The sequence below is a fragment of the Callorhinus ursinus genome, unplaced genomic scaffold, assembly GCF_003265705.2.
Source record: "Callorhinus ursinus isolate GAN/ISIS: 27379988/994484 unplaced genomic scaffold, GSC_fseal_2.0 scaffold11, whole genome shotgun sequence".
In the NCBI taxonomy this organism is placed as follows: Eukaryota; Metazoa; Chordata; class Mammalia; order Carnivora; family Otariidae; genus Callorhinus; species Callorhinus ursinus.
In genome coordinates this window covers 39,230,128-39,256,799 of record NW_027397073.1, presented here as the reverse complement: position 1 = coordinate 39,256,799, position 26,672 = coordinate 39,230,128, and the positions used below count along the sequence as shown (strand labels likewise).

The 26,672-nt window shown below is 41.8% G+C and overlaps 1 protein-coding gene and 1 long non-coding RNA gene across 2 annotated transcripts in view; one reads left to right on the top strand and one right to left on the bottom strand.

The window, feature by feature from the left end:
- Nucleotides 1-21,936, bottom strand: part of KLHL14 (kelch like family member 14) — a 95,196-nt gene extending 73,260 nt beyond the window's left edge. Inside the window, exon 1 of the mRNA XM_025886901.2 lies at nucleotides 20,693-21,936. Coding sequence (XP_025742686.1) covers nucleotides 20,693-21,645 — 953 coding nt within the window. The 5' untranslated portion in view covers nucleotides 21,646-21,936. The remainder of the gene's footprint in view (nucleotides 1-20,692) is intronic.
- A 941-nt stretch (nucleotides 21,937-22,877) lies between these two features.
- Nucleotides 22,878-24,506, top strand: LOC141373743 (uncharacterized). Its single transcript, XR_012380049.1, has 2 exons — nucleotides 22,878-23,319; nucleotides 24,371-24,506. It is a non-coding gene; the product is annotated as an uncharacterized lncRNA (long non-coding RNA).
- The last annotated feature ends 2,166 nt before the right edge of the window (nucleotides 24,507-26,672 follow it).

Sequence of the window (26,672 nt, the reverse complement as noted above, 5' to 3'; positions counted from 1 at the left end):
TAAGTGCTATCATTACCATTCTCCTCCTCCTCATCATCATCAGTGTTAGCTATTTCTTTGTGTAATTTGCAGGTTTGATAAGCTAGTGGCCTATGTTCCCATCCCAGTTTTATTACTTAAAAATAACAGTGCTGTATTTCCATTGTTTAGATATTTTAATTATCTTAACTTGTTCTCTCTGTAACAGTGCTAACTCATTGGGGTTTTTACTCTAGAGTTCCTCATCTACGGTCTTTAGGAGTACATAGCCTTTTTTTTTTTTTGAAACATAGAGATTTGATGGAAAAACTATGCAGTTTTGAAGTGGCAAAGTAAACTGGAGTAGATAATCATTTTCCCATCCTCTAAAGGCCACGTTAATTTTAATGTAAGAGTCAGCCAGACCTGAATTTAAATTCTCTTTCTGCCACTTCATAGGTTTATATTCTTGGGCTCTTTAAGCCTTAGTTGCTTCATCTGTAAAGTGGGAATGTCATGAGGGTTAAGTGTAATGGGAAAATAAATGGTTGCTACTAGCGAATGAAACCACCTTCCAGAGCCAGTCCCTTTAACAAATGAAGAGTACTTTGTGCTGCTGATGCCTTGGAAATGAGTGTCTCTGCCTAGTGAAGGGAGAGAACAACTGGTACCTCTGACATAATCCAGCAGAGAGGCTGGAGAAGATTGGAAGAAGTTATGACTCATTCCCATTCCTTTCCAATTTCAATGGACTTCACTAAGCCTGTGATGGCTTGGCATTTTACACAAGCAGTGAGTGAATGGGCAATTTCACGTCTGGTCTGGGAGGCGGAAAAGCCAGGGAGATGCAAGTCCCCAGGGATTTGCAGACCTGAGAATGGGTTTTGGATTTCCCTAGGCCATGACATTGGTGGGGTTTGGAACAGTTTTACCAGATCCGGGAAGACACCAGCTGACATTTGGGTTGCATATGGAAAATTCTTATGTAGTTCCCATGGTTATCAATAGATAAATGATAACTATTATTCTGCATAATTATTAACCTTATCAGTCACTCATGTGAAAATCAATCATTGCGATTTGGCTTTTTCTTATATTGCTTAGAAGTCTTTCAGAAGCCATAGGTTGTGCCGTTTATAAATAGCCAGAATCTTCACTGCACAAGTAAGTTTCACAAAAATACAAAACCATTGGGTTTTCTACAGTGGTGTGGATCCAGATCTCATTAATAAATTCAAACTGCTCATTCTCTGGTCTGCTATCTCTCTCTCTCTCTCTCTCTCTCTCTGTTAAGGATGTCACTACACCTTATCCAAGTCACCAAGTTTTATGATAATCTTGATACTTCTTCCTTTTTCTTCCTATCTTTGATGTTTTGCTAAGTCCTATTCTAGACCCATAATGTTTCTTCAGCCTATCTCTATATTCAGCCAAAGTGTATTAGCCTGAATCAGCTGGGTTGGCTCTCTCCTGAGCTGATGGAGGAATGGTGTTCCTGTTTTCTGTGCTCCTGCTCCCATTGGATCTACCCTCCATAACTTTGTCAAATGAAATTCAGCAAAGCCTGACGTTAATGATCAACTACTTCAGTCCTCTTTTTAAAAACTATCAAAGAAATCCCCCTATTACCTATCATCTATAAGGTGCACATTGTCCCCACATTATAACTTCCCTTTCCTCTCTCTTTCTCTCTCACAGGTAAATGCCTTGCTTGCGATTCTTTTCAGGGATAAAAGAGTCTCTGAGTTAAGGTCTGAAAAAACTTGAAAGAGGAATTTCAGATGGAAACTGCTTAGACCCTGGGGAAAAGTAAGCAGAGGAAGATCCTGAGTGATTGGCCAGGAGGAGACTTGGAAAATCAGCTAGCCTTCCCTAAACTTCCAGCTAGAATGGTACCCAAAAGTCCCCAGAGGAGAGCTGCTACCCTTTTCTTAAATTTTTCCAGAGAAGTAAACTCCCTTGAGAATCTGTTCCAGCTGATTTGCTGTTGTATTTAGGTTTCTGTATCATAGCTGTTCTTGGTAATTACACAGCAGCCTTCATCGGAAGAGCCTTTAAATAGACCTGATAATGCCTTTCTGAGGTAGGTAAACACAAAGTATCATTATCCCCATTTAACAGATGAAAGAATAGAGGAAAAAGGGCTTGGGAATCTTTTCTAGTGCCTCAGGATGAGTTTTATTTCCTCTGTCTCACAGAGGAAATGTCTCTAGGGTTTTCTCACACTTGGTGATTCTCAGGGTCAGGAATAATTGGAAATGCCTTAGCTTCCCAGCTTCTGACATTGGAGCTGCCGCTCTTCCTACCACCACGAGCCTGGCTGCATGGTGACTGGAGAATGGCCAGTCATATACAGGGTTCAGTTTTTCTAAGATGGAAGTAACTTTAAGATTTGTTTGATCATATCATAAAGACAACTCATGCTCGCTGAGAAAAATTCTGACTTACACTTACAAGCAAAAAGGACTTAGAATATATTAGGTGGTCAGTAAATGCTTCTTGTATGAATGAAGAAATGATAAACAAAACGACGAGTGGGTGAGAAGAGTCACTGGTAATCCCACCTTCAAGAAAACACATCGTTACTGATTCTTGGTCACCCCCCCTTTTTTTTCCTCTCATCTGTTTTAAGGTCCAGTCAGTGAGTATGGTTGGTGAGGACACGGAAGGCAAAAGGGGAAGAGGAAAAGCCATGTTTCTGAACTATAAGGTGGAAGAGTCAGAGGGTAATACTTTGGGCAACAGTCTTATTGACAAACACCCAGATCTAAACTGCACCTTTCCTCGGCACCAACCTAAACCCTTTGGTCCTTAATGCCCACTTGAGCATGTCCAAATGATCAGCCTTGCTGTTGTCATACCACTATATTCATGATTTTTATTGGATATCCCTGTTTTTCTCTTTGTTCTTTAGGATTATTATTGTCTCATAGAATGGGAGCTACCCATGATAGAGAGAAAGTTTACCACATTTCAGTTATTAGCACAAGGTAAAAACTTTGTGATATTTGCCATATCCACACACTATGATATTATTTAATATTTTATTTAAAAATAAATATTTAATATTTTATTTAAAACTGCTCATTTAAAAAATATTTAATGGGGCGCCTGGGTGGCTCAGTTGGTTAAGCGACTGCCTTCGGCTCAGGTCATGATCCTGGAGTCCCGGGATCAAGTCCCGCATCGGGCTCCCTGCTCAGCGGGGAGTCTGCTTCTCCCTCTGACCCTCTTCCCTCTCGTGCTCTCTATCTCTCATTCTCTCTCTCTCTCAAATAAATAAATAAAATCTTTAAAAAAAATAAATAAAATAAAATAAAAAAATATTTAATCCCATTCTATCTTAGTGGTTCCTAGTGCTGCTCACTCTGTAGAATCACTTGGGAAAGCTTTTACAAACTCTCTAGGATGGGGTCAAGTTCTCAGAGATTCTGGTTTAATGACTGAAGGTGGGACCCAGCATTGGTTTTTTGCCCTTTTGTTTTGTTTGTTTCATTGTAAGCTTTCCATGTGATTCTAATGTGCAGGCAATATTGAGAATTATTGCTCTAAGCAATCATATTTATGACTTACGGACTTCACGGGTTAATTGTTTATTTCTAATACAGGCTCAAATGTAGTAATGTCTAACCTAATTATTACAATACATTTAAAAATGGTTTTTAGTGTGCCGTCTGAAATTGTCTCACATCCTACCAGAGGAAGGCAAACATAGTTTGAGGACGCACTATAATAAGTGGAAGAAGCAGCGACTTTAAGATCTGAACCTCTGGAAACCATGTTACATTACAACTCTGCCATTGCTTATGTTTGGCTGTGAGAAGATCCACCTCTTTATGGACCATAGCTTTGCACATTGCAGTTGTAAATAAGCGTCTTCCTGCCCCCTCACTCCTCGCCCGAGCCCCTGTAGCGTGCCAGGGTCTTCCACAATTCCTCCCTGGCACGTGCGAATTCCAGGTGGATTAGGAAATGTGACCATGTCTTCCTGTATGTGGATGGGGTAGTTTGCTTCTGCTTTTGCCACTTTCCTCTGGGACCAAACCGGTAGACTGGCTAATGATGGGAGAGGTAGATGTGACAAGAAAGCCTTCATCTGAGTCCACGAAATGTAGGCCTCCTACCTTAGATCATAAATCATAAGCCTTCAGGGCCAGAACAGGTCCATGTTTATACTGTACATAGCACTTCACACTCCATCCTTGGTCTTTTGCTTCATGAGGGACCATGGCTCCCGGCCAAGTTTAGACTCACTGCATTTCCCCCCTCCTTCCACAACTCCCAGATTAAAGCTTCCTTTAGTAACTAGAAGCAGTTGAATATCTTCTTTGCTTGATTACCTATATAATCCCTAATTCTAATACCTAGTACTTAGTGCCTTTCTTCTGAAGAGCATAAATTGCAATGGAAATAGCATCTCATTAATCCTCCCTGCATCCCTGTGAGGAAGTTGAGTGGCAAGTATTACCTCCTAGACTAATCCTCATGCCTGCAAGTGGGACACAGGATCTCACTGCTCACTAGCACAGATGCTTGCTACCGAACAGGCTGGCAGGGACAACCAACGTTTGTGTAATGGGAGAAAGCTCTTCTCCTTCTTCAAGGGAGAAGTGGTTCAATGCAGCCTGTCACAAAGGAGCCATTCAAGCTCTGGGTGGCTTGGTGACAGGAGGAGATAAAGTGTCACTCTCATGCTAGTGATGGACTCATAAGTAATGCCTGCATTTAAACTCCTAATAAAGCTCAATTATTAGGCTATGCTGCCCCCTGAGAACTAATCTCATTATGGAGACTCTTCTCTCTCTCCCTTTCTCTCTCCTGCCCATCTGGCCGGCTTTTCGAAGAAATAAGAGTGACTTCCTGACCTGGGGAAATGGGTACCTGCTGCATAAGAAAAAGTGCAGAAAGACACAAGATCGCGGAATAATGTTGAAAATTCAAGTTCAGTCTATCAAATACCCGGCTACAGTTACTTGTCTCTGAGGGTCTAGGTCCTAACAGTCAAAATGAATATATTAACAGAAGCAGCATTCCAAAGAAAGTCCAGCCATTCTGGATGATGCTGCGGGGGAGCGTGGCCAGATCCTACCTCATGATCTGGAGCCTGATTTTACCCATTACTCTTAACTCCAGGGAGAGATTTCTCGTGGGGAAACTAGGAAGCTCGTTCTGAGGAGCTGGAGCCAGCCTCCTGCCAAGCCGGCTGTTTCCAGTTGGAGAGTCACTGCAGGAGTGGCCATGCAGGAAGACAGTGAGAAAAGTTAGTTAGTAACCGAATATATTACTCCAGGCTTCTCTTGGAATATTCATGGCAATTAATAAGTGTCCATCTTTAATTCAAGCAAAGGGAGTTTCAGCTGATACCTTCTAAATGGGCTCAGAATTTGATGTGAGGGGAAGAATAATCCTATGAAATCATCCTGGGGTTAAGATAAATAAAGAAGGTTACCCTTACTTTTGGGTAGATAAGCAGCAAGGGACTGAGCAAGGCCCGGGGTGTGTGTGCTGTGGAGACAATGAGGTGTGGCTTGTGGGATCCAGCTTAGGGACACCCTGCTGCTGTGGGTGAAATAGGAATCTCTTACCCTCCTCCTCTTTTTCTTCTCCTTCCCTGTGGGGAGCCAGTTCTTTCTGTTTTTTGCTGCTTCACCAACCCTGGAGGGGCTCATGCTGAAGTAAACCCTAACTCCAGGGCTTTGCGACGCTAAGAGGCTCCCCAGTGTTCCCCCTGGAAAGGGCATCTGTTTGCGTGGAAGCCTCCCCGACCCTCCCAATCAACCAACCCATGACAATGTCCGTTTCAATCATCAGATCTTTGCCAGGCAGGAACAAATTATCCTGGGGAAATTGACCACATTCTCTGAGGCTGAACTGTGGACACTCTAACTATGTGGCTTGCATTATTCTGAAAATTCTCTAGTGAGGTAGGTACCCCAGTCCCATCATCAGGAAATAAATCCCTTAGAGTCTGGTAATTCCAATAACTTTCCCTGTGACTCATTTCCCCCATTCTCATGTCAGTTTATCAGATTTCTTTTAATTTTGCAACGCATTTCCCTCAAACTTAGCTTTCAGTAAATCACTGTTAGCATGTTTTCCCATCTTCTACAACAGATATGTTGCAAATTGGAAAGCAGAAGCAATTCTTTGTTTTAGTCTCATGATTTTCAAAGTGTGGTCCAAAACCACCAGTAGCAAAATATGCAGGTTCTTGGGTCTACATTCCAGGTCAATTTATTTAGAATCTCAATTTATTTATTTATTTATTATTATTTTTTTAAAGATTTATTTATTTATTTGAGAGAGAGAGAATGAGAGAGAGAGAGAGTACATGAGAGGGGGGAGGGTCAGAGGGAGAAGCAGGCTCCCTTACTGAGCAGGGAGCCCGATGTGGGACTCGATCCCGGGACTCCGGGATCATGACCTGAGCCGAAGGCAGTCGCTTAACCAACTGAGCCACGCAGGCGCCCTAGAATCTCAATTTATTTAGAATCTTATTTAGAATCTCTAAAAATTTATTTAGAGGTAGGGCTAGGGAAGATATATTTCATTAAAAATCTCTGTTGTTGCTTCTTAAGAGAACTACTGATTGAAGCAAGACCTTATGAGGCCGAGGAAAGAGGATATTTTTCTCTTCCAGCTTTGTATTCCTGGACTAGCGATTAATGTATGGCTGACTTGGATCATTGCTCAGTCGCCTATATAACTTTGCCCTATAGACCTAGTTGAGAAGTAACAATTCAGTTAGCTTCCCTAACCTGTTTTCTAGTTCCTGGATCCTATTATTGGCTCTTGTTACAAACTGAATCGTATATCCCCAAATTCATATGTTGAAGCCTTAACCCCCAATGTGACTGTACTTGAAGATAGGTCTTTAGGAGATAATTAAGGTTAAATGAGGTCATTGGGGTGGGGTACTAATCTGATAGGACTGGTGTCCTCATCAGAAGAGGAAGAGATGCCAGGAATCTCTGCCTCTGCCCACCAAGGAAGGGCCATGTGAGGACACAGAGAAGGATGCTCTCTGTAAGCCAGGAAGAGAGACATCACCAGAAACCAACCTTGCTGGCAACTTGACCTTGGACTTCCAGCCTCACAGAACTGTGAGGAAACAAATTCCTGTTACTTAAGCCATCCAGCCTGTGTTATTCTACTATGGCAGCTCAAGCAGACTAATACAGCTTTCCTCAGAACCGTCCAGTCAACAGGAATGCAGGGCAGAAAGAGACCAATGAATCTCACACTCACTTTGGGGAACAGACACTTGAGAAGGAGCCTTCTATGGTGAAATGTACATAACTACCTTGAGAAAGAGCTTTCCTAATTTTAGCACAAAATAACTACTTTATAGCAGCCTGCCATCTATACTCTCTAGGGAGAATTTGGAATGTGGGGAGGTAGGGTCCTTGTGTACTCCTCTGTTTGGTGCTCAAGTCCTGTACATATGTAGTAAATGTAATGGGTAACAATGTTCCAGTGGAGGAAGGGCAACAAGGAGGGATAATAACAGATACAAGCTAATGGAGAGAAGTGACTCACATCCGCTTTTGTGGCAGACTCTAATTCTTGTCTGTAAAGCCACAGACATGAATTTCTTTGTGCTTTCACAAATTTTAAGTGTTTCTTATGCTCTGAGACTCTACAGTTTCCTTGCCATAAAAAAAAGTGAAGCATTTCCAGACACAGCTTTCTGAGTTGAGAATTATTCTTTCTAGGTCAAAAAGACTATCGTTTTCTGGAACTTGGGCTCTCAGTTTGACTAGGCTGCTGGAAGGCTTGAGGGGCTCCTTTCTGTACAGGGGGTGCCCCTTCCTTGGAATAGAGTTTTTTACTTAGACTACTTGCTGCCGGTTTAGTTTGCTGCTTTCTGCGTCGGGAGAAATCCCATACCTTGAATTTCTTTGAGCGCTTTAGAGTGATGTTTACATATTTCAGTTTTGCTTCAGCTGCTTTCTCTTTTTCCAAATTTTCAATATAAGAATGTCTGAGGGACAGTTGAAAGTTTGTTAGCTTCCAGAAATACTCAAGTGACAGCTAGAATTAGTACCTTCTCTGTGTGAGTAAGACGCCTGCCTTTTAAACATACACAAATGACTAATTTAGAGAGGTTACCTGCTTTCTTGGGATCTGTTGGCAGTGCATACTAGAAACTATAAAATTATCATATACCTTTGATAACACTTTGTATCTAGATAAAGAAATCCACATCAGAATTCCTACCACTTTGCCCCCAGATCTGGAGTCTTCTTCGTTATGTAATGGAGATTGTAAACCTTAACAGAAAGCAAACATTTGATGTTCAAAGAGATTCATAATCAAAATAGAAATTGTCTATCCAGAAGCATAAACATTAAGTTTAGGAAGTGTTTTGCTGAACATTCTTCCATATCCATACACTCAAAGCAACAGTTAGTGAAGTAATAATACCTAATCTACCAAGAGTTGTAAATGCAATTTCTTGTCAAGAGTAGTAGGTATTTTTTTATCCCTGAGGAAAACTGCAAGGAGACTGTAGCAAAGGAAGATGAAAGTGGGCAAGTTATTCTCATGTCAAATTTAGCTTTTCCATGGCAGAAACCGCCTTGGCGATACGTGTCGTGAAGACTTTAGTTGAAACCCAGCCATGACTGAAAATCCTGGGCTGTGCTGTTTCCTGCTGAGCCCCATAAGGAACACTTTTGCAGCCCCTTCCAATTGAGAGCATCTGTTTTGCAGTTTTGTTTTCTTTTTACACATTTCTTCTTCTGCGGTGGCTATCGTGAGTTATCATTGTCTTGGCAACCAAAAAATATCACCTCATTCCATTGTCTTGGCAACCAAAGAATTTCACCTCATTTCCCTAAAATAGTTATTGTATAAACACAGTTTGAATAGAAATGTCTTATGTACCTCTAAGAAAATTTAAATAAATTAATCTAATGGATATTTTTTGAATGAAAGCTTTGCTAAACCGAGTCCAAATTATCAGTTGAGAAATAGAATGCCTAAGTCAACATAAAGCCAGAATAATCATACAGAGAAGAAAATAAACAACAAAATCGATCATAGATACTGTCTCTGTCATACTCAACACCAAGAGTTTTAGTAATAGACATATGTATCATATAAAAGTATCTTGAGAGTTTTCACTGTACAATCTGTATGCATTTTCTTTTCATTTTTGTCAGCTACAGCAGCCAATTCCTGCAGAAGATGGGCCCTGGCTATGATCTAGGAGCTATACTAAAAATCCTTAAAAGGCTCAGAACTCAATAAGAAAAAGACAAATAACCCAACTAAGAAATGGCCAAAGGATTTGACTAGATATTTTTCCAAACAAAACAAACAAACAAAATGAGTGGCCAATAAGCACGTGAAAAGTTGCTCGACATCGTTAGCTATTAAGGAAATGCAAACCACAGTGAGCTGGCACTTCACAGCCATGATGTGGTCAAAAAGACACAACAAGCGTTGGCGGGGATGTGGGGAAAGTGGAACCTTTATACACTGCTGGTGAGAATGCAAAGCGGGGCAGCTGCTTTGGAAAACAATCTGACAGTTCCTCAAAAGGTGAAACATTTATTCATTGTTCACTGAATACCGTATGACCCAGCGATTCCACTCCCAGGTATATCCCCCAAAGAACTAGAAACCTAAGTCCATACCCGAACTTGTACATAAATTGCTCAGAGCAGCATTATTTGCTAATAGCAAAAGTGGAAACAACCCAAATGTCCATCAATTGATGGATAAATAAAATGTGGCATATCCATACAATGGAAAACTATTTAGCTATAAAAAGGAATGAAGCACTATTACATGTTTCAACATGGATGAACGTTGAAATCCTTATGCTACATGAAAGAAGCCAGAAAAAAGACCACATATTGTGTGATTCCATTTATCTGAAGTGCCCAGAACAAACAATACTATGGGTCTCTAGAGACAGAAAGTGATTAGTGGTTGCCTAGGGCTGGGGTGGGGGGTGGTGCTGTGGCAGGAAGGAGATGGGGTCTGATTGCTAAATGTTCTAAAATTAATTGTGCTGATGGCTGCACAACTCTGAATATACTAAAACTACTGGATTTTACACTTTAAAAGGAATTGTGTATTATGTAAATTAGAGCTTAATAAAGTCATTCAATGTGAATCCACCATGATTTTTCTAACATTGTCAATTGCTGACATGGATAGATCATGAGGATGGAACAGACTCCAAGACTGGCCTAGGCTCTGTCGTTCATTCAAAGGTGTATAAAATGGAAACTTTCAGCAGAAACATTATCTCTATCAGCGCTGCACTTGGGATAATCCAGCTCTAGAAAGAACACATTGTATGGAATTCGGAGTCCTAACAAGTGAACAGAAAAGCAAATTAGATATAAATAGAACTATTCTCATAAAAATAAAAGCTACCGATTATAAAGTATTCATAGCCAGGAACTATGTGAAGTGTTGTACATACATTCTTCCAACGTTCAGAACTGCCCAAATGAAGTGGGTATTATTATGTACAGCTTATAGATAAGCAATGTGAAAAGGTAAGTCAATCACCCAAAGAAAGCCAGTTTGTAAGTGGTCAAGGTGGGATTTGACCCACATCTGTGTGACGTTCGGGTCTTAACTACTATGCTAAAGAACTGTTTAAGATACTTGCATTATAACATAACCCCTCATGTGTATTTCCTAGCTCTACTCTGTAGTCCCTATCTACAAATGTCATTTTGGAGGGAACACTTGTGAAAACCTTAAAACAGGGAGATTACAGGGATTGCCACTGACAGTAGTGGTACAGTTGTCATGGTAACCAATCCACCCACTTGGTCTCTGCTACAAGGCACACACTTCTGCCTCTATAGAATACACCAATATTGTCTGGGATCCGGAACAGTATCAATGAACCCCTGTTAATGCATATGGGGTAGAAAGTGCTGAGGTCCTGGTCTGCGTATTAAAGCATTAAAGTTTTTCCTTCAAAGTTTCTGTCTCAGACTCACAGATTTTACATTCTCTCTTCTAATCCTTCCCATTTGCCCAGGATGTTCTGGTGTGGTTGGTTTTGAGGGGTGCTAAAAATCAGGGCCAGAGAGTGGTCTGCGGCTTTGTTCTAAGCGGGATTTACAAATGTGATTACTTTCTTTCTGATGAAAAACTGACCCTCCCAACCAAGTAATTCCTTACTCGGTGCCAGACTGTGAATTGTTGACAGTCCCACTCCCATAGCCGTGTACAAAACAGACCTTCGGCTGTTAAAAACACATCTCAGAAATCACTGCACAGAAAACTTAAAGCCAGCACCCGGCAATATGCACTTTTTCCGTGGGTACACACAAAGACATGTACACACATCCACCTATCCGCGTTTTTCTACATTGCCCCTACATTTGCAAGGACTCTTTCTTCTCTAATATTGGTGCTGTCTCTCTTCCTCCTCTCCATTTCACTGGCCTCGCCTGTCTTCAGAGGGACCTGAAGGCACATAAGGCAGGGAAGTGAAACTGACTGTAATTCTTCAGTTCACTTCTCTGCAGCCTCCAGTGAGCCAGTCTCCATACGGTGGCCCAGCTGAGCTCTGAGGAAGTTCAGAGTCCCTGCGCAGGTGCAATTTACCAGCCCGCTCACAGGCGCCCTGGGAGCCCAGGACCTCACATAGGTACGTGAGGGACTCGGGACAGCAAGAAACGGGCGAAGCCTCTAAGCTTGAGTTTATGAGATTAAAAAGAGGGACTCTCCTCTATGAATGGAAGAGACGGAAGGCTTTTACATCTAAAAAGACCATCATTTTCCCTTTGAAGAATTATATATAGATTACTGAGAGCAATCAGAAAGTCTAATTTTCCCCCTTCCTTCTGATGTCCTCGTGTTCACCTTCAGGTTCCTTCAACTTCATTCATCTGGTCTGAAAAGTCTGACTAATTCTGTGCTCCAGTGAAATCACAGATATATTTGAGAGTTTTCTTGATAGGCAAAAATGTATTCAGGTAAATTTTGCTTATTGTATCTTTGAAAATTAATAAGTCGATTTTAAATAGCATTTTCTGTGTATATGGTTTTTTCATTGTCTCAGGCTAGTGCCAGGCTATCCTGGCAAGTAGAACTATAATTATTAACCCATTTTACTGATGGGGGGGCTCAGCTAAAGTGGACCTAGGACACCTATTTAGGTTTATGATTTCAGAGACAGTGTTTCTACCATACTATGGCTTATTTTCTCAGTTCAAATTAAAATAAAAAAAACCCTGATTTTCCCACTATGGAATTTGGCCATGTAGTGGATAATCCTTAGTGGGCCTACCAGTTCCTGTTTAATTTCGACAACGCTTCCTGCATCCGCATAACCCCTAGCCGCTCACACCTTCTTTCAGTTCCTGGAAGGTACCAAACGTTTCTCTGCCTGGTGCTCATGCGCATGGCTCCTCTCCCAGCTTGTGCTTTCCCTGGGTGCTCGCCTTGCCTTCCTCCAGACTCATCACTCTGGATAGCTCATCTTCAACTTCTTTGTAGAGAAAGTCTTCTTTGGTCTCCCCAGTGAGGTTATAGGACTCTGTTACATGTTATCCCATGGAAGTTTGCTAACCTGCAGCATATATTACCAGTCTGATTAATTTGTGTAATTCTTTATTCTTTTTCCTTACACTGTAAACTGCACAAAGTCAGCAATGTGTCTGTCTTGTTTAACTCTGCATCTCAGGACATAGCTCAGGGCTTAGTGGATGATATATTTATGTTCAGTACAAACGTGGGGGATATTTCACAGCAGAACTTCCTATTAGTGGTATATTGCAATGCATCGTCCCAAGTTCCCACTGTGGGGGTCGTGAGGTCATAGGCATGGATTTAGAAAAGCCGCCCAAGGTTGTGAAGGCCCCTATGCTTCTCAGGTCTGCTGCCAGTTCCAATTATACTGAAAATTAAGATGATTTTACAAGGAATGCAGCTATATTTTCATCTCCTCCTACTGGAATAGCAGACTGTCCCCTTTGAACTCTGACACTTCTGGAACTACTGCATTATCTAGCACAAGGACACAGAGTTTTTAATAAAACATCTTAATTAACTCAAATTACAAATATGTAATTGCTGAACTGAATTGAATTATAGGAGTGAAGATACCATGATTGACCTTTTTCTTTTTTTTTTTTTTTAAAGATTTTATTTATTTATTTGAGAGAGAGAGAATGAGAGAGAGCACGAGAAGGAGAAGGGTCAGAGGGAGAAGCAGACTCCCCGCTGAGCAGGGAGCCCGATGTGGGACTCGATCCCAGGACTCCAGGATCATGACCTGAGCCGAAGGCAGTCGCTTAACCGACTGAGCCACCCAGGCGCCCGACCTTTTTCTTTTCCTTGGGGAAACAGTCTTTTTTGTAAAGGACTGACTTTTTGCTCTTTTCAATGGAACACCATCAATAACCTTGTAAACTATATTAGTTGGGTATGTAGAGACTTAAATGCTTCTGAATTTGTACTTCTTTGTCCAACAAATACTGAACACCTACTCTCCAGGCTCTAGAATTTCCTTGCTCATCTTCCTGCACTGCTAGTCCTCTTTTTCTTTCTTTTTCAGATGGTTTATCTTTTAATAATTTCCTTGGTTCCCCATATTTCCTTGTATTTCCCTTACTGCTGTTTTTTCTTCTTCTTTCACTTCCCTATGATTTATTTTCTCTTTGCATCATAGACATTCACTGTTTTTATTTCCTCACGATTATAGGCTTTCTCTAGTATCTTTCTGCTTTAATTCTAATGTTGCAAACAGTTCTAACCCTATTTTCATAAATATTATTTGTGACTAGATAGGCTGTTTTAATATTCACAAGGAAATAGATATATTCACGGTTTCATCTATGTTACAACTGAGAGTCCTTCCTCTGGTTAACTCATTCTCCTGCCCATATCATAATAGTGTTTGTGTGTGTGTGTGTGTGTGTGTGTGTGTTTTAAAGAAATCATCACTAGTAATTCATGCATCATGAATTATCTTGGAAGTTAATGGAAAGGACATAACAATGAATATATTTTCTGAAATTCTAAGTGAATGACAGAAGGTATAAACATTTATGGCATAACAATTGTCAAAATGATTTTCTTGAAACAAAATATAAACAGAATAAATTTCCAATTAGAGTAATCTTATTTTATGTTATTAGAGTATACAGGCATTTTTATAATTCTGGCTTCTACCTGTTGTATTTATCACCTGTAAGTATCACCAACACGAATAGCTTTCTATTGTCCTCACAGAAACAAAGCTGATACCACTCTAGTATTCTACCAATGCACAGAAATCTAGGGGGAAAAAAAACCTCTTGGTTTAAATTCAAGCTCCTAGGCTTTGTTTTGTTTTATTTTTTATTTTCACAATTATTTTTCATAGTTAAATTGAAAGTTCTTATTTTTATTGATTTACTTAAATATATTGGCTCATTGTATTTTTAGTAAGTTAATTTCATAGTGAAAAATCTCAGCAACCCCATTATAGAGCTCCTTAATCTCAGAACTAATAATTAAGTATGTTAGACCAATGGGAAAGAATTTTGGCTTTCCAAAATATTCCTCTCACTCCTTTTGTTTGGGTGGGTTTGAAGAAGCATTAGAAAGTTGTAACTTTTAATCTCTTCTGTGATGTGGTAAAACAAAGATACGGAAGTTGTAGATTAGAGTTTGCTTTCTGTATAAGCCATATCTATAAAATATACTCGCAACAAGGGAGTATTCTTCAGACGATGATGACTGACTCCCACCTCAATCTTATCTAGATAATTAGACAAATTATTTATCTTCTCTGAGCCTCAATTTTCTAATATTTAAAAAGATGAGAAGAATGTTACAAGGACTAGAATATGTAAGTAAGTAATATGTCAAGCTCATGGTAGGTACTCAACAGTGACAGTTACTATTGTGGTTGGTAAACAACATTGCGTGTGTGTCAGTCATCTTTAAAATAACCTCCATTTTTATTTCAACATTGGCTTTTTCAATTCACACTTAATTGAATTCTAAGTGTCCACCTCAATTATACTTAAGACCGATATCAATTCAAATTGAACTCACATTTCTAGATCAAGGTCAGGCACTTGATCTACTGAGGGAGACAGACACATAAACCAAACCTACAACAGCAGGAGGGCTCCTCCAGTGGTTACTCATTTTGGAAAAGGCAGGGAGGTACTATAGATTTACTCAATCCAGCTAACTCACTTGGAAGTCAGGAGTCCTGACAACACATACCCTTTGACCAAAGCAGCTGGAGATATAGGATGGCATTTAGAAAAATAATTGTTTATATGTTCATTTATGTGCTTTGATTAGTCTGCTGGACATGTGCACGTCAATCTTAGCAATGTGTTAAATGTGCCTGACTACTTTCCTATTGGAAATCATTAAAATATCATACAAATGATATTTAAACCTCTTCCGAATAATGACCAATCTATGTTAGTTGGTTCTCTATATAGTAAGCTTGAAAAAAATGAGCAGCTCGTTCACTTTTTAAATTAATTACTCTTTACTTTCCTGAGATTGCTACTTAAATTCTTAAGCTTTATTATGGAAACTTGAAATTCTAATTTGGCATTGGTAGGATTATTGAGACTTGTATTCTTTCCAAGCAGAGGGAGAAAGATCAATGGGATTCTTTCCACTAGAATGAGGACAAACCCCCTGAGATCTGGCCGGTCTAGAGTGAGGACACGGGAATAAGGACAAAATTTTGTGTCCATTTTGTTCATTGATACATTCCAAGTGCCTAGGACAGGGGTTGGCAAACTATGACTCAGACAACAAATCTGGCCTGCCTCCTGTCTTTGTATATGCCCTCCTCCCTGAATGGTTTTTACATTTTTAAATGGTGGAGGAAAAAAAATCAAAAGAAGAAGAATATTTCATAACATGTGAAAATTATACAAAATTTCAGTGCCCACAAGTGACGTTCTATTATAACACAGCCACCCCATTCATTTACGTATTGTCCTGTTTTTGTGCTACAAGGGAAGACTGGAGTAATTTTAACAAGGATTGTGTGACTCCCAAAGCCAAAAATAATTACTATTTGGTATTTTACAGGAAAAAAAATTCTGACCCCAGGCCTAGAACAATACCTTTCCTTAACTTCTTTTAAAGTCAGACACGTTAATATTTAACCCTCACAAGTTTCTTTCCAAAAGGAAAGTCTTTTAAGTCTATATATAACTCTAAGGACGATCACTAGATCATATCCTAGCATGGAGAGGCTCATAGCAAGAAGAGGAACACTGTGGGTGAGAACACAGACTCCAGAGCCACACTTCCCCAGGCTCAGACTTTGGTTCTACCACTTAGCAGCTGTGCAACCAGGGACAACATGCTTAACTTCTCTGTGTACCAGTTTTTCCATCTATTGAATGAGGCTAATGCTGGTACTCATCCCTTAGGGCTGTTTTGAGCATTAAATAAGTTAATGTTTATAAAACGCTTAGATCCTCTGGTATAAAGTAGCTGTTGTAAATAAAGTGTTATATTTTTTTACTGCATTTTTAAGTTAAGAAAATAGAGATACTTGGAAATTGGCTAAGGTAATGAGTGAACCTCAACATGTTCATAAATACGGAAAAAATACAAGATATGAATTAAAATTTGAACATGTCCCCTTTTGTCAGTAAATCCTCTAAGCCAATACAACACATTAATATCTACTCTAATTGCCTTTTGATTGTAGGATATAACTATCTGGCTCCCATACCTGTGATATAATTTTGTAATCAATGGTCCTGTTTCACATAATAAATAAATTGTATTCTGAATGGTTGGGTAACTTCTGATACAAAAATCTAACTACCTAACCACTTCTAATCTGAGGGTATCAAATTGATAGAAAGGGAAGTAACAATTTAGAGAATACATGGATACAAGATTAGTTTGCTTTGCTAAGGTTGTTACTCAGGCCTCAGGAAGAGAACCAATAGAAAATATAGTCCTACATTTAAAGAAACACTTTCTAAGCACCAAAGCCAGGAATCAAAGCTGTGTATTAGGAAATCTAATGGCTTTTTAAACATTACAAGTCATTTTAGCCAATAGATAATTGTGCTCCTGATGTTTAAGTAGATTTTTAAATTAATTTATATGAAATCCTTAAATAGACTTTTTTAGAGAGTGAAATCTTTATAAGGTAGCCTTCTGTCTTCTATAAAATATATTCTCTGGAAAACTACACTTCAGTATAAGGCTGTACATTGGACTGTTATAGCTGGTGGTTAAATGTTTTAAAAAATATGATTATTTTCAACAATGCTTTTCTATTACGGGTGTTTTCCTGTAGAAGGTTCAATGGACTTTTTTTATGTGCCATAGTAATAATGTAGATTGAGGAACATATTGGTGAAGTGCAACACTGAGCTTTCTTATTTTATAATCTTAATTCTTTCAACTTTCAGTAAGCATTTATTTAACTGCTACATAGTGTGAGATGCAATGAAGATGTAAAAAAGAAGTTAATGAATCCAGTCCAAATTGACTTATTTGAATAGCTACTAAATTATGCACTAAAATTTTAAAAATACAAATAAAAAAGAAACTTTTGGGGTTGCTTAAGCTAAACTTAGACTGTATGTCTTCTGATATTTACTTATTAATGTATTAAACACTGCATGTTATGTCACTTATTAAATTTTCATGCTTTAGAAGTCTTTAAAAATGACTTCTCCAGAAACTTTTTCAAGAACTTATTTCTTAAGTTTTATATTTCTTTCAATAAAACCAAAAGAAAACAAGAAGTAAGATTTCGAATGTCTTAATTTTTGTCTCCTGAAGTCCTTTCCTCTTAAATTAGTTATGCATATGTTTGAATATAAGACAATAAGTCTTTTATTTTTAATTTATTATTCTTATGCTTAATTTGCTAAAATAAAACATGAATCTGAGCATAATGGCATACTCAGAAAGACTAAAGCAACTAGAGCAAAAATTAAATATTAATTTGGGTATTTATAAAGTCTTCAGGCTTGGGTTGCTTTATTTTTCTAGATGTAATAAAAATTCAAAATTACTTAATAATCTTTAAAAATATTTAAAATACTGTCATTACATTAATAGCCCTCCTTTCAATAGATAACATGTATTCTTAAAAAAATAAATTCTTTTTGAAGTGATTCTCTTTCCTTATATTTTGTACTTTTTCCAACAGATTAGTCAATTTTAATTTTTAAACTCCCTGCCTAAATTTGAGGAATTATTTCATGTTTAGACTTTAAAAACTATAGGTGGATAAAAAGTAATATATACAATGCATCTCCATTCAATTGTCTTCAATAAAAGTGATGTATTTGCAGAAGCAATTGTGTAGCACATTTATCCTTCTGTTAAACTACATATAAGTCTGAGAGAACATTTTTATATTCTGCTGATGCTATAATAAATGGACCAATATAACACTATTGGTTACAACTTACAGCATTTTTGTCTACATTAAAGTTAAGATCTTGATGGTTAGTCGTTCTTTCTTTCTGCAAATTAAAATTGGAATAATGTAACTAGTCCCCCCAAATTAAAATGCTACAGTTATCAATAATGGAACAAAAGCTAAATTATATTATTTTGAGATCCACAACAGGTTCACGTGAACTGTTTTCTTCTATCTTCCGCTTTTAAAGAAAAATACAGTTTTCTTCCTACCGCAGAAGTATCAGATTCTTGCAGCATCCATGACACTTGTAAGCATTTAGTGGTCAGACACCACTACATATCCTTCAAATGATATGGCCCAGTGAAGCTGGAAGGTGTCGTCACGGAGCCAGGCAGCCTGGTATCTGAGCCATCCACCAGGACAGAACCAGCAGGCCCCGCTGGTATGCTGAATCCAGACGAAGGTGGAAAATGGATTTTGCATTTTGAAAGTCAACTGTTCTAACACTGAGCCCTAGAACATACTTATCAGGTAAAAGTGCATTGAGGGCTTCGGAAATTCTTTAAAAGATCAAATTTGTAATGCTCATATCCCAAAGTCACTCTTAAAACAAGGTAAGCCTTAATCTTATTATCCCTCTGGGTTTCTGAGTTTCTACTAGATTTTACATGTTTTTAAAAATACCAGTAAATGTATGTTCAGGACTATAACTGTGTTGTCTGAATTCCTGAATATGTATAATATATGCTAAGTTAAGTATACCTGTAGGTCATTTAAAAGTGATAAAAGTTAAGATAATGGTGTGGTGTGGTGACATTTGCCCATTGCACTAAGTTTTGATCTTTAGACAAATGAAAAATTCTTACAAAAATAAAAGTACATTCCATGTTCTTATTCACACTTGGACTCCTGTGCTCACTATTCAAGCACACAAGGGTTTGAGTTCTTTCTTGTGCTATTGTCCTACTGTCATTTATTGACACAATTCATTAACTCATCTCTCACAAATAGTAGAAAATCAACTTAGAAGGTTTCTAAATCCAAGATTTCCCATTCCCCTGTGGGCCTCACCTGAACATCATTGCTGTAGAGAGTATCTTCCTTTTCTTAAAACATTTCTACCTGCGTCTAGTAGAAGCATCATGACTAAAAAATAAATGTTTAATTCCATAAAGCTGCGCAAAATCAACCCCCCTCCCCCCACATTAGACATCCTTCTGAATGGGAAAATGGCATGATGGATTTTTAAACCATGTAACACTCTGGTGGATTAGGCTGGGATAGCCTGGCATCTGAAATCATGATGTTTTATCATGAGAAACTGAGAAGATACTGTTTCTCTTTTTTAAAAAGAGAAAGAAACGCTCTGCTAGGGCTCATTAAAAGGGCTTTTAAAATTGGAGCCAATAAAATATGACTGTCAATTCCTACAGTTAAAACTCAGCAACGTTTTAAAAAGGCATCATTTCTCTCTCCCCTTTGACATGAAACCCTATTTGCAGCACACACAGACACATTCCAAAGAGCAACAAAAAGTCCCCAACTTCTTTGTGACTTCAGAGCAAGCGCAAGGACCTAACTGGAGCCAGATGACTCTCCTCCTACCAGTTTTCAGCTGTGCTCCCCTTAGAGATGGGAGCTGCTAGGCATGATTCACTCTGACATCCTGAAACCTCTTGCTCTGCTCTCCTTTAAAAGTGAAAAAGAAAGGCTTTCCACAAGACAGAAAAGTTTGCCTGGGTCTGTGATGCCAGAATTTCCAATAGTGACCCTAATAGACCAAACATTTGGGAGCTCTAACTTCCAAAGGGAGCAGACCTCAGTCACTAAACAACAACAGCAACAACAAACCAACAACAGCAACAACAAACCTTGAGTATCTGACAGAAAGAATGAAAGCTCTCCTCAGGGAGCGACGCCAGGGCGCTCCTGCTCACCCAAGGCAGGAAAGAGGTGGAGTGGGGTGGGACTTGTCATTGCAGAATCCTTTTCCTTAAGCCAGCTCATTTTGAGATTTGGAGGGAGGACTGGTTAGAGAGGGTTCCAGAGCCGCACTTGTAACTGCCCGGGCCTTTGGCCCCACCTGCCTGTCAATTTCACAAGTCCCACATTTCTTGCTCTGGGGATGTTGAGAACGTGGGCTTTCTAGCGCTCAGGGATGCTGTTAGGCCACTTCCCCGTTGACCTTTCGGGGACCCCGAAATCAACTTTCCCCACACAGTCTGAATTGTTTGTTTGCGTTTGTTTTCAGCTTGCCAGAGCCTCCCGCGCAGCCCACCCCTCTCCCCGCTCCTCTCTGCCCCCTCCCCTCCCTCCGGCCTTTCCTGCTTCCAACCCCCCCCCAAACCCCCCGCCCTCCTCTTTGTTGTCTCCTACCTGCTGGCCAGGCTCTGCCTGCAGTGCTGCCTGAAGGGCATCAGGTGGTAGTTCATCGCGTCCAGCAGCAGCTTCTGGCAGACCGGGTCGGTGCGCATGAAATCCACAGACTGGACCCGCTCTACCAGCTCCGGGGCCGGGATGAGCGCAAAGCGGAGGCGCTTCATGAGGTCGGGCGCGTACTGCATGCGGGTCTCGCGGTCGTGCTCCAGCCACAGCACGGACATCTGGAAGAGTGCCAGCTCCGACTCCACGGGGGGCGGCAGCGAGTCCAGCAGGGCGCGCATCTCCTCGAAGTTGAGCAGCAGCACATCCTCCACCAGGTACTTGTTGGCCAGCTTCTTGGTCTCCTCCAGGCCGTGCAGCGCGGCGATCTTGCACACCTGCTTGTAGTTCTGTACCGAGATCTGGTCGTTGAGGAACTGCACGCAGAGCTTGGTGACCTGGGGGATGTGCAAGATCTTGCTGACCGACAGCACCTCCTCCACCGTGTCCAGGGAGAGGGTCACGTTGGCCGTGTAGAGGTACTCGAGCACCAGGCGCAGCCCGATGGACGAGCAGCCCTGCAGCACCAGGTTGTTGATGGCCCGGGGACTGGTCAGCAGCTTGTCGTCGGGGGAGGAGGAAGGAGTCCCGGGCTCCTCCTGCGGCGGCGGCGGCTGCTGCTGCTGCGGCGGCTGCTGCGGCGGCGGCTGCTGCTGCTGTTCCTTGGGGGCCCCCAGGCCGTCCTGGCCGCCGACCCCTCCCCCGAGAGGGGGGTGGCTGGAGAAGAGCGATCGGAAGTACTGCGAGCAGGAGGCCAGCACGGCCTTGTGGCAGTGGAACTGCTGGCCCTGGGCCGTCAGGGTCACGTCGCAAAACAGCTGCTTCCTCCACAGCAGGTTGAGGCCGTGCAGCAGGTTGTCGCTGTGGCTGGGGTCGAAGGTGGAGGTCCTGTCCCCGGATCTGGACATGGCGAGCTGACTCGGCGCACCTGGCTTTAAATCCTCCTCCAACCTGGCAGACAGGGGTGGGGGATGGGAGGGAGGGGAGAAGGGTAGTGGAGGGGGTGGGTGTGGTCGGGGTGGGGAAGGGTGTGGAGGGGAGGGGAGGGCGAAGAACAACAATCAGTGCTCAGCTTGGCTCCTGCCCGGCGCGCCCCAGGACCCCGACCCTAGGAGTAAGGTCTGAAGGCACTGAATCCGTGAGCGCCACCACAAGGGCCCTGTCTGGGGTCGGGGCGCCGGTTCAGCTCCCTGCTACTCCTCTCGCCACCGCCCACACACTTCGTCCCTCACTTTCCTAAAACCACCCTGGCTCGGCTCTTGGCAGCGACAGAGGTGGCAGCAGCGACGGCAAAGTGGCGGCGGAGGCCGAGACACCTCGTGGGCTCGTGTCCATGCCGGGCCTGAGGAAAGGAAAGGCCAGGGAGTGGGGAGCCGGGGGTTCCCGGAGAGCGCAGAGGCGACCGTCGGCGGAGGTTCCAGGTCAACTCGTGCCTGCAGCTTTGCTTTTCGCAGTTGGTCCAGTTTGGGGGGTAGGAAAGGGGACCTGACAAGCGTGCGGGTGGGCGATTCTTAGCCCTCCAAAAGCTGGGAACCCCTTCGATTATCCGTGCTGCCCCGAGAAACTCCTAGCCTAATAGTCTGAGGTAGCAGATAAAGCCCTTTCTTCTCCCGGGAAAGTGCAGTGGAGCGCGGTGAGGACCAGCTCAGTGGACTCGGCAGAGGCGGGAGCTGTCCTTATCAATTCTAGCTCATTTCCCTCACCCCGGCCCTGCCTGCTTGCCTGCTTCGCAAACTGTTGGCTTGCCCGTCACCACTCAGTTTTGCTAATTTCCCAGAGACGCCTTTAAACCTGGCAGGAGAATCTTTCAGCTCCCCCACCCCCGGCCCCCTCTCTCCCGCCCCCCGCATTTCAAAGCGCGGAAGTTCAGACGTGTATCTCCCCTTCTCTCGCGGGGCGGCACCGGGGAAGACGGGGAGGGAGGAAGTGGGGCCACTGGGGTGGATTTAGAGCAGGAGCCGGGAGGCCCAGAGGGATTCACGTGAAAGGTTCTGTCTCCAAGGCACCAGGAACAGTGGCTTTAACTCCAGTAACTGTGAGAAGTTCAAGTTAACTGGCAGGTGTTGGGGGAGGGGGTGGGGCCTGTCCAATGTGGGGGGCAGGTTCCGTGGGTGGGGGGTGTCTCTGCATCCCACCCAGCATCTCCGCGCGAAGCCTCAGCTTCCCTACGAGACCCTCGGTACAACCCCCAGCGGCCCCCGACTCGGGCACCCCCACTCTCCTGGCCCTGGAACTACTTCTGTAAAAAAAAAGTCTGAACCGCCCGCATCTAGGCGGAGGACGGCAGGATGGGGGAGGCGAGGCAAAATCGATACGCCAGGTCCTTAACCTGTAATTACACCTTCCAGGGCCGAGCAGAAAGGGACCCTCTGCCCACATCCCGCCCGCGCGCCCGCCCGCCCGCCCGGGAGAGCCGCCGCCGCCGCCGCCGCCGCCGCCGCCGCCCGGCTCCGAGGGATCCCGCCGGACCTGCCCCTTCCACTGCGGCTCACTCTGCCCTGCCTGGCGCCAGTCCTGGATCGCCGGCTTCCTATTTATACCACACTGGGCTCCTCTCGACTCACTTTACCATCCCGTTCCAGGTGGACCCTTACCTCCCTCGAGCTCCCTCCCCGGGCAGGACCCCCTCCCCCACCGGCCCCCAAAGCTCTGGCTTTCCTGAAACATCTACCAGAGTCTCTCCCTTTAAGTGGACCCGGTCATACCTCTCTCTCGCTCTCCCCGCTTCGTTGTCTCGCTCCCCCCACCCCATCTTTTCCTGTTCCCCTTCCTTCTTGTTCTCCTCCTTTGCCTTCCCCCCCCCATCTGCTTATTTCTTGCAGTAGGAGTTTTATTCTTTATGAGCGTTTGCCACACAACTAACCCCCCCACCCCGAAAAGACTCCCTCCCCGTCCCTTCCCCCCCAACAACCCAAAAGACAGAACAAAATACACACAAGGCAGACACAAGGCCAGAAACTTACCTGCTTTCAACCAGCTGCAAAGTCAAGGCTCACTTAAGCTCCCCCCCAAAAATCAATTGTCCTTCCTTTTTAAAGGTTTGCTCTCTCCTTGGGAGGGGGAAACACCTTCTGGTTCCCAACTCCAGGCAGTCACTCTTTACAATTTATTTTGTCGTACATCATTTGATCACCATGAATTAGCAACAGCAAGAAAATGTAGGAGAGGGAGAAAAGAGAGAAAGAGAGAGGGAGAGAGAGGGAGAGAGAGGGAGAGAGAGAGAGGGAGCAGAGCTTTCTGCAAGAGAAGAAGAAGAAAAAATGTACGTGTGACAAATTATGCTACCAAGAAACAACACATCATTATCCTTGGGCCTGGGGCTCAGTGAGTCGTAACGAGAGTAATAGGAAATCCACGGTTGGGGAGAGAAACGGTCGTGCTTGGCCGGTAGAGAGAGACCATACAGGGGGATGGATGCTGGAGAGACTCGCAAAATTATGGCTCAAGGCTATTGTAAAAATTGTCGAGCGTAAATGACTGCGATTTCAAACATCTTTGGAAGAAAGAAGGGGAAAAAGCGAGCCCCCCCTCCCTCCCTCTCCCTCTCTCTCCCTCTCTCTTCTCTCTCTCTATAAAGAACCGTCAAGTTTTAGTGCGCATTGCTAATTAGTCAATTTCTCTCTGCCTTCACAGGCTGGCGACTTCGCTGCTGAGCTGAAACTGCTAATTTCTGTGACCAGCTTTTTTCTTAGCTGTGATCTGGATGAATGAGTAGCTGTCTCACAGAGATGACAAAAATAAACTCTAATCCCCCCCAAAATTTCCACTACATCTTTCTCATGCATAGATTTATGATCTTCAAGCGCTCTGTGCAATATGCAAACTTTTTTTTGTGTCTGTATATATGCTGTTGTTTCCAGATTTCACTACATTGGTATGCTGCTCTCCCCCCCCCCCACCCGCCATGAAATGCAGAAAACGTCTGATCTCAAAGTATGCCAAGATGCCACTTTCTAGTGTCTTGGTATTTGGGGGTTGAGTCTAATTTGGAAGACCCAAGCCCTTGCCTAAAAGGTGAGTGGCTGGAGTGTACAAACTGGGGGTGGGGGAATTAGAGCTGGTAGATGGAATAGAGGACAGCTCTTCGCTTTACATTTGTTTCCCTGCACTATTCAAGCTTTATGATCTTGTTGGAAAACATATTTTTCTCTATCATTTTGTCTGGTTAAACAAACATCTCTGAACTTCTGTGTCAGCTCTTCAACAGATAAGGGTTCAGAAGTCATATTTTTTTTAATCGAAAGATTATCATATTGTCAGATTTGTCTTTCAATTAAGAGTCTTTGATTTGCAGGAGCTAGAATCAAGTGCTAGGAAGCCCAGCTGCAATTTCACAAATGTAACCTTTAAACTTTGGACCTTATCTGATATAGAAGGATGACCACCTACAGCTCACATTTTTGACCCTGCTTAGCATGCAAAATGAACCCCCAAATGATTCTGGAATTTTCACTGTACCAGAGATTCATGTGCATTTTGGTAGAGGACATGTTCTCTAGACTTATCTCATGATGTATTGCGCCCTTACATTTATAGCCCTGCATTTCAGTTGTCAATGGGGGTTGGAGGTGTCCAAGAAAGAAAGAAAAAAAAAAAGCAAAAAAAAAAAAAAGAAGGTATGCCCTTGAATAAAATGAACATGAAAGAAAGCTGGACATGAGTTAAACTGAGTTTTCCTTGCTATTAAAGATACGAATATGATTCATTCTAATTTGTATGTGCTCTGATTAGTAAAGTTATTAAAATACACATCAGGGCACCACTGAAAGGCTGTCTTCCCACCTTCCCTTTTGATTTGTGAGATATGGAAAGACATCTCCTTAAGAGAGGGAGAGAAAACTGAAAATTCTTTGGTTTAGAGATAAGGAGTTCCCCATTTAGAATAATAAACATTTAACATGCATGTGGGATATTTGCTCTTAAATAAATGAAGAAGGATCGAACTGAAGCATTTACTCCTCACAAAGGCCCTTCTCTATCAAGGTCCTAGGTTATCTGAGAGTAAGATACTTTATTCAGATCTTGTTGAGATACTGTATTTCACATTTCATATTTATAATAAAAAGCTGAAATACATGGTAAAATAATAGAAAAGGATTTTTTTTTGTTTGGAGCAGGGAAAAGAAAAGGAACAGATTATCCAAATCTTCTGGCCCTACTATTTGTTTTGAATTTTTCCTTTTTTGAATTTCCCTTATTTAGGTCTTGAACAGGAAGATTATGTAATTGTGATATAGTGTCTTTTGCGGGGTTCTGTGCATTAGCAATTAAATCTATCAAGTATGTGCAGTATCACCAAAGTCTCATACATTGAAAGTATAATTTGTATAGTATGCTTTTGATGTTTACCTCTTACGAGCTTCCAGTGAAGTATTTGGAACTAAATCCAAAGCAGAATAAGAGTATTGATCACTTAAACTATTGTCATTTCTCCATGTTCTCATAAAGGAAGTAAGATGTGTTTTGAGATCTCAAAATATCTTGATTTTGAATTTCTATTTTCTTTTTACTAATAGGATATATTGATCACTAATTATGATTACAAGGATCTCTGTTGCTCCCAAACAATATGAAAGGCACATTTCAAAAATTTTAACTATCTATAGTTTTGATGCTTTTTTAACAATGAGAGTGGAAGAGCAAGAGAAGGGTTGGGTCTTGCAATTCTAAAACGCTGTTGAAAGGAAGTGGCTAGGCTGTTTTCTTCTGGGTTTTAAAGTTACGCTATTTGAGAATGTTTAAGATTTCAGAGAAAAAATTACAATTGCGGCTGTTTTGTAAGCAATTAAAAATAATATTGATAATTAAAAATCACTTCATAATCTGGGTGTTAACTGGCATATATATCATGTAAGTCTCACACCTCCAATATCTTGCACTGGCTTTGACTGAAATTATTGCAGAACTCACAAATGATATGACACTATTTACAATA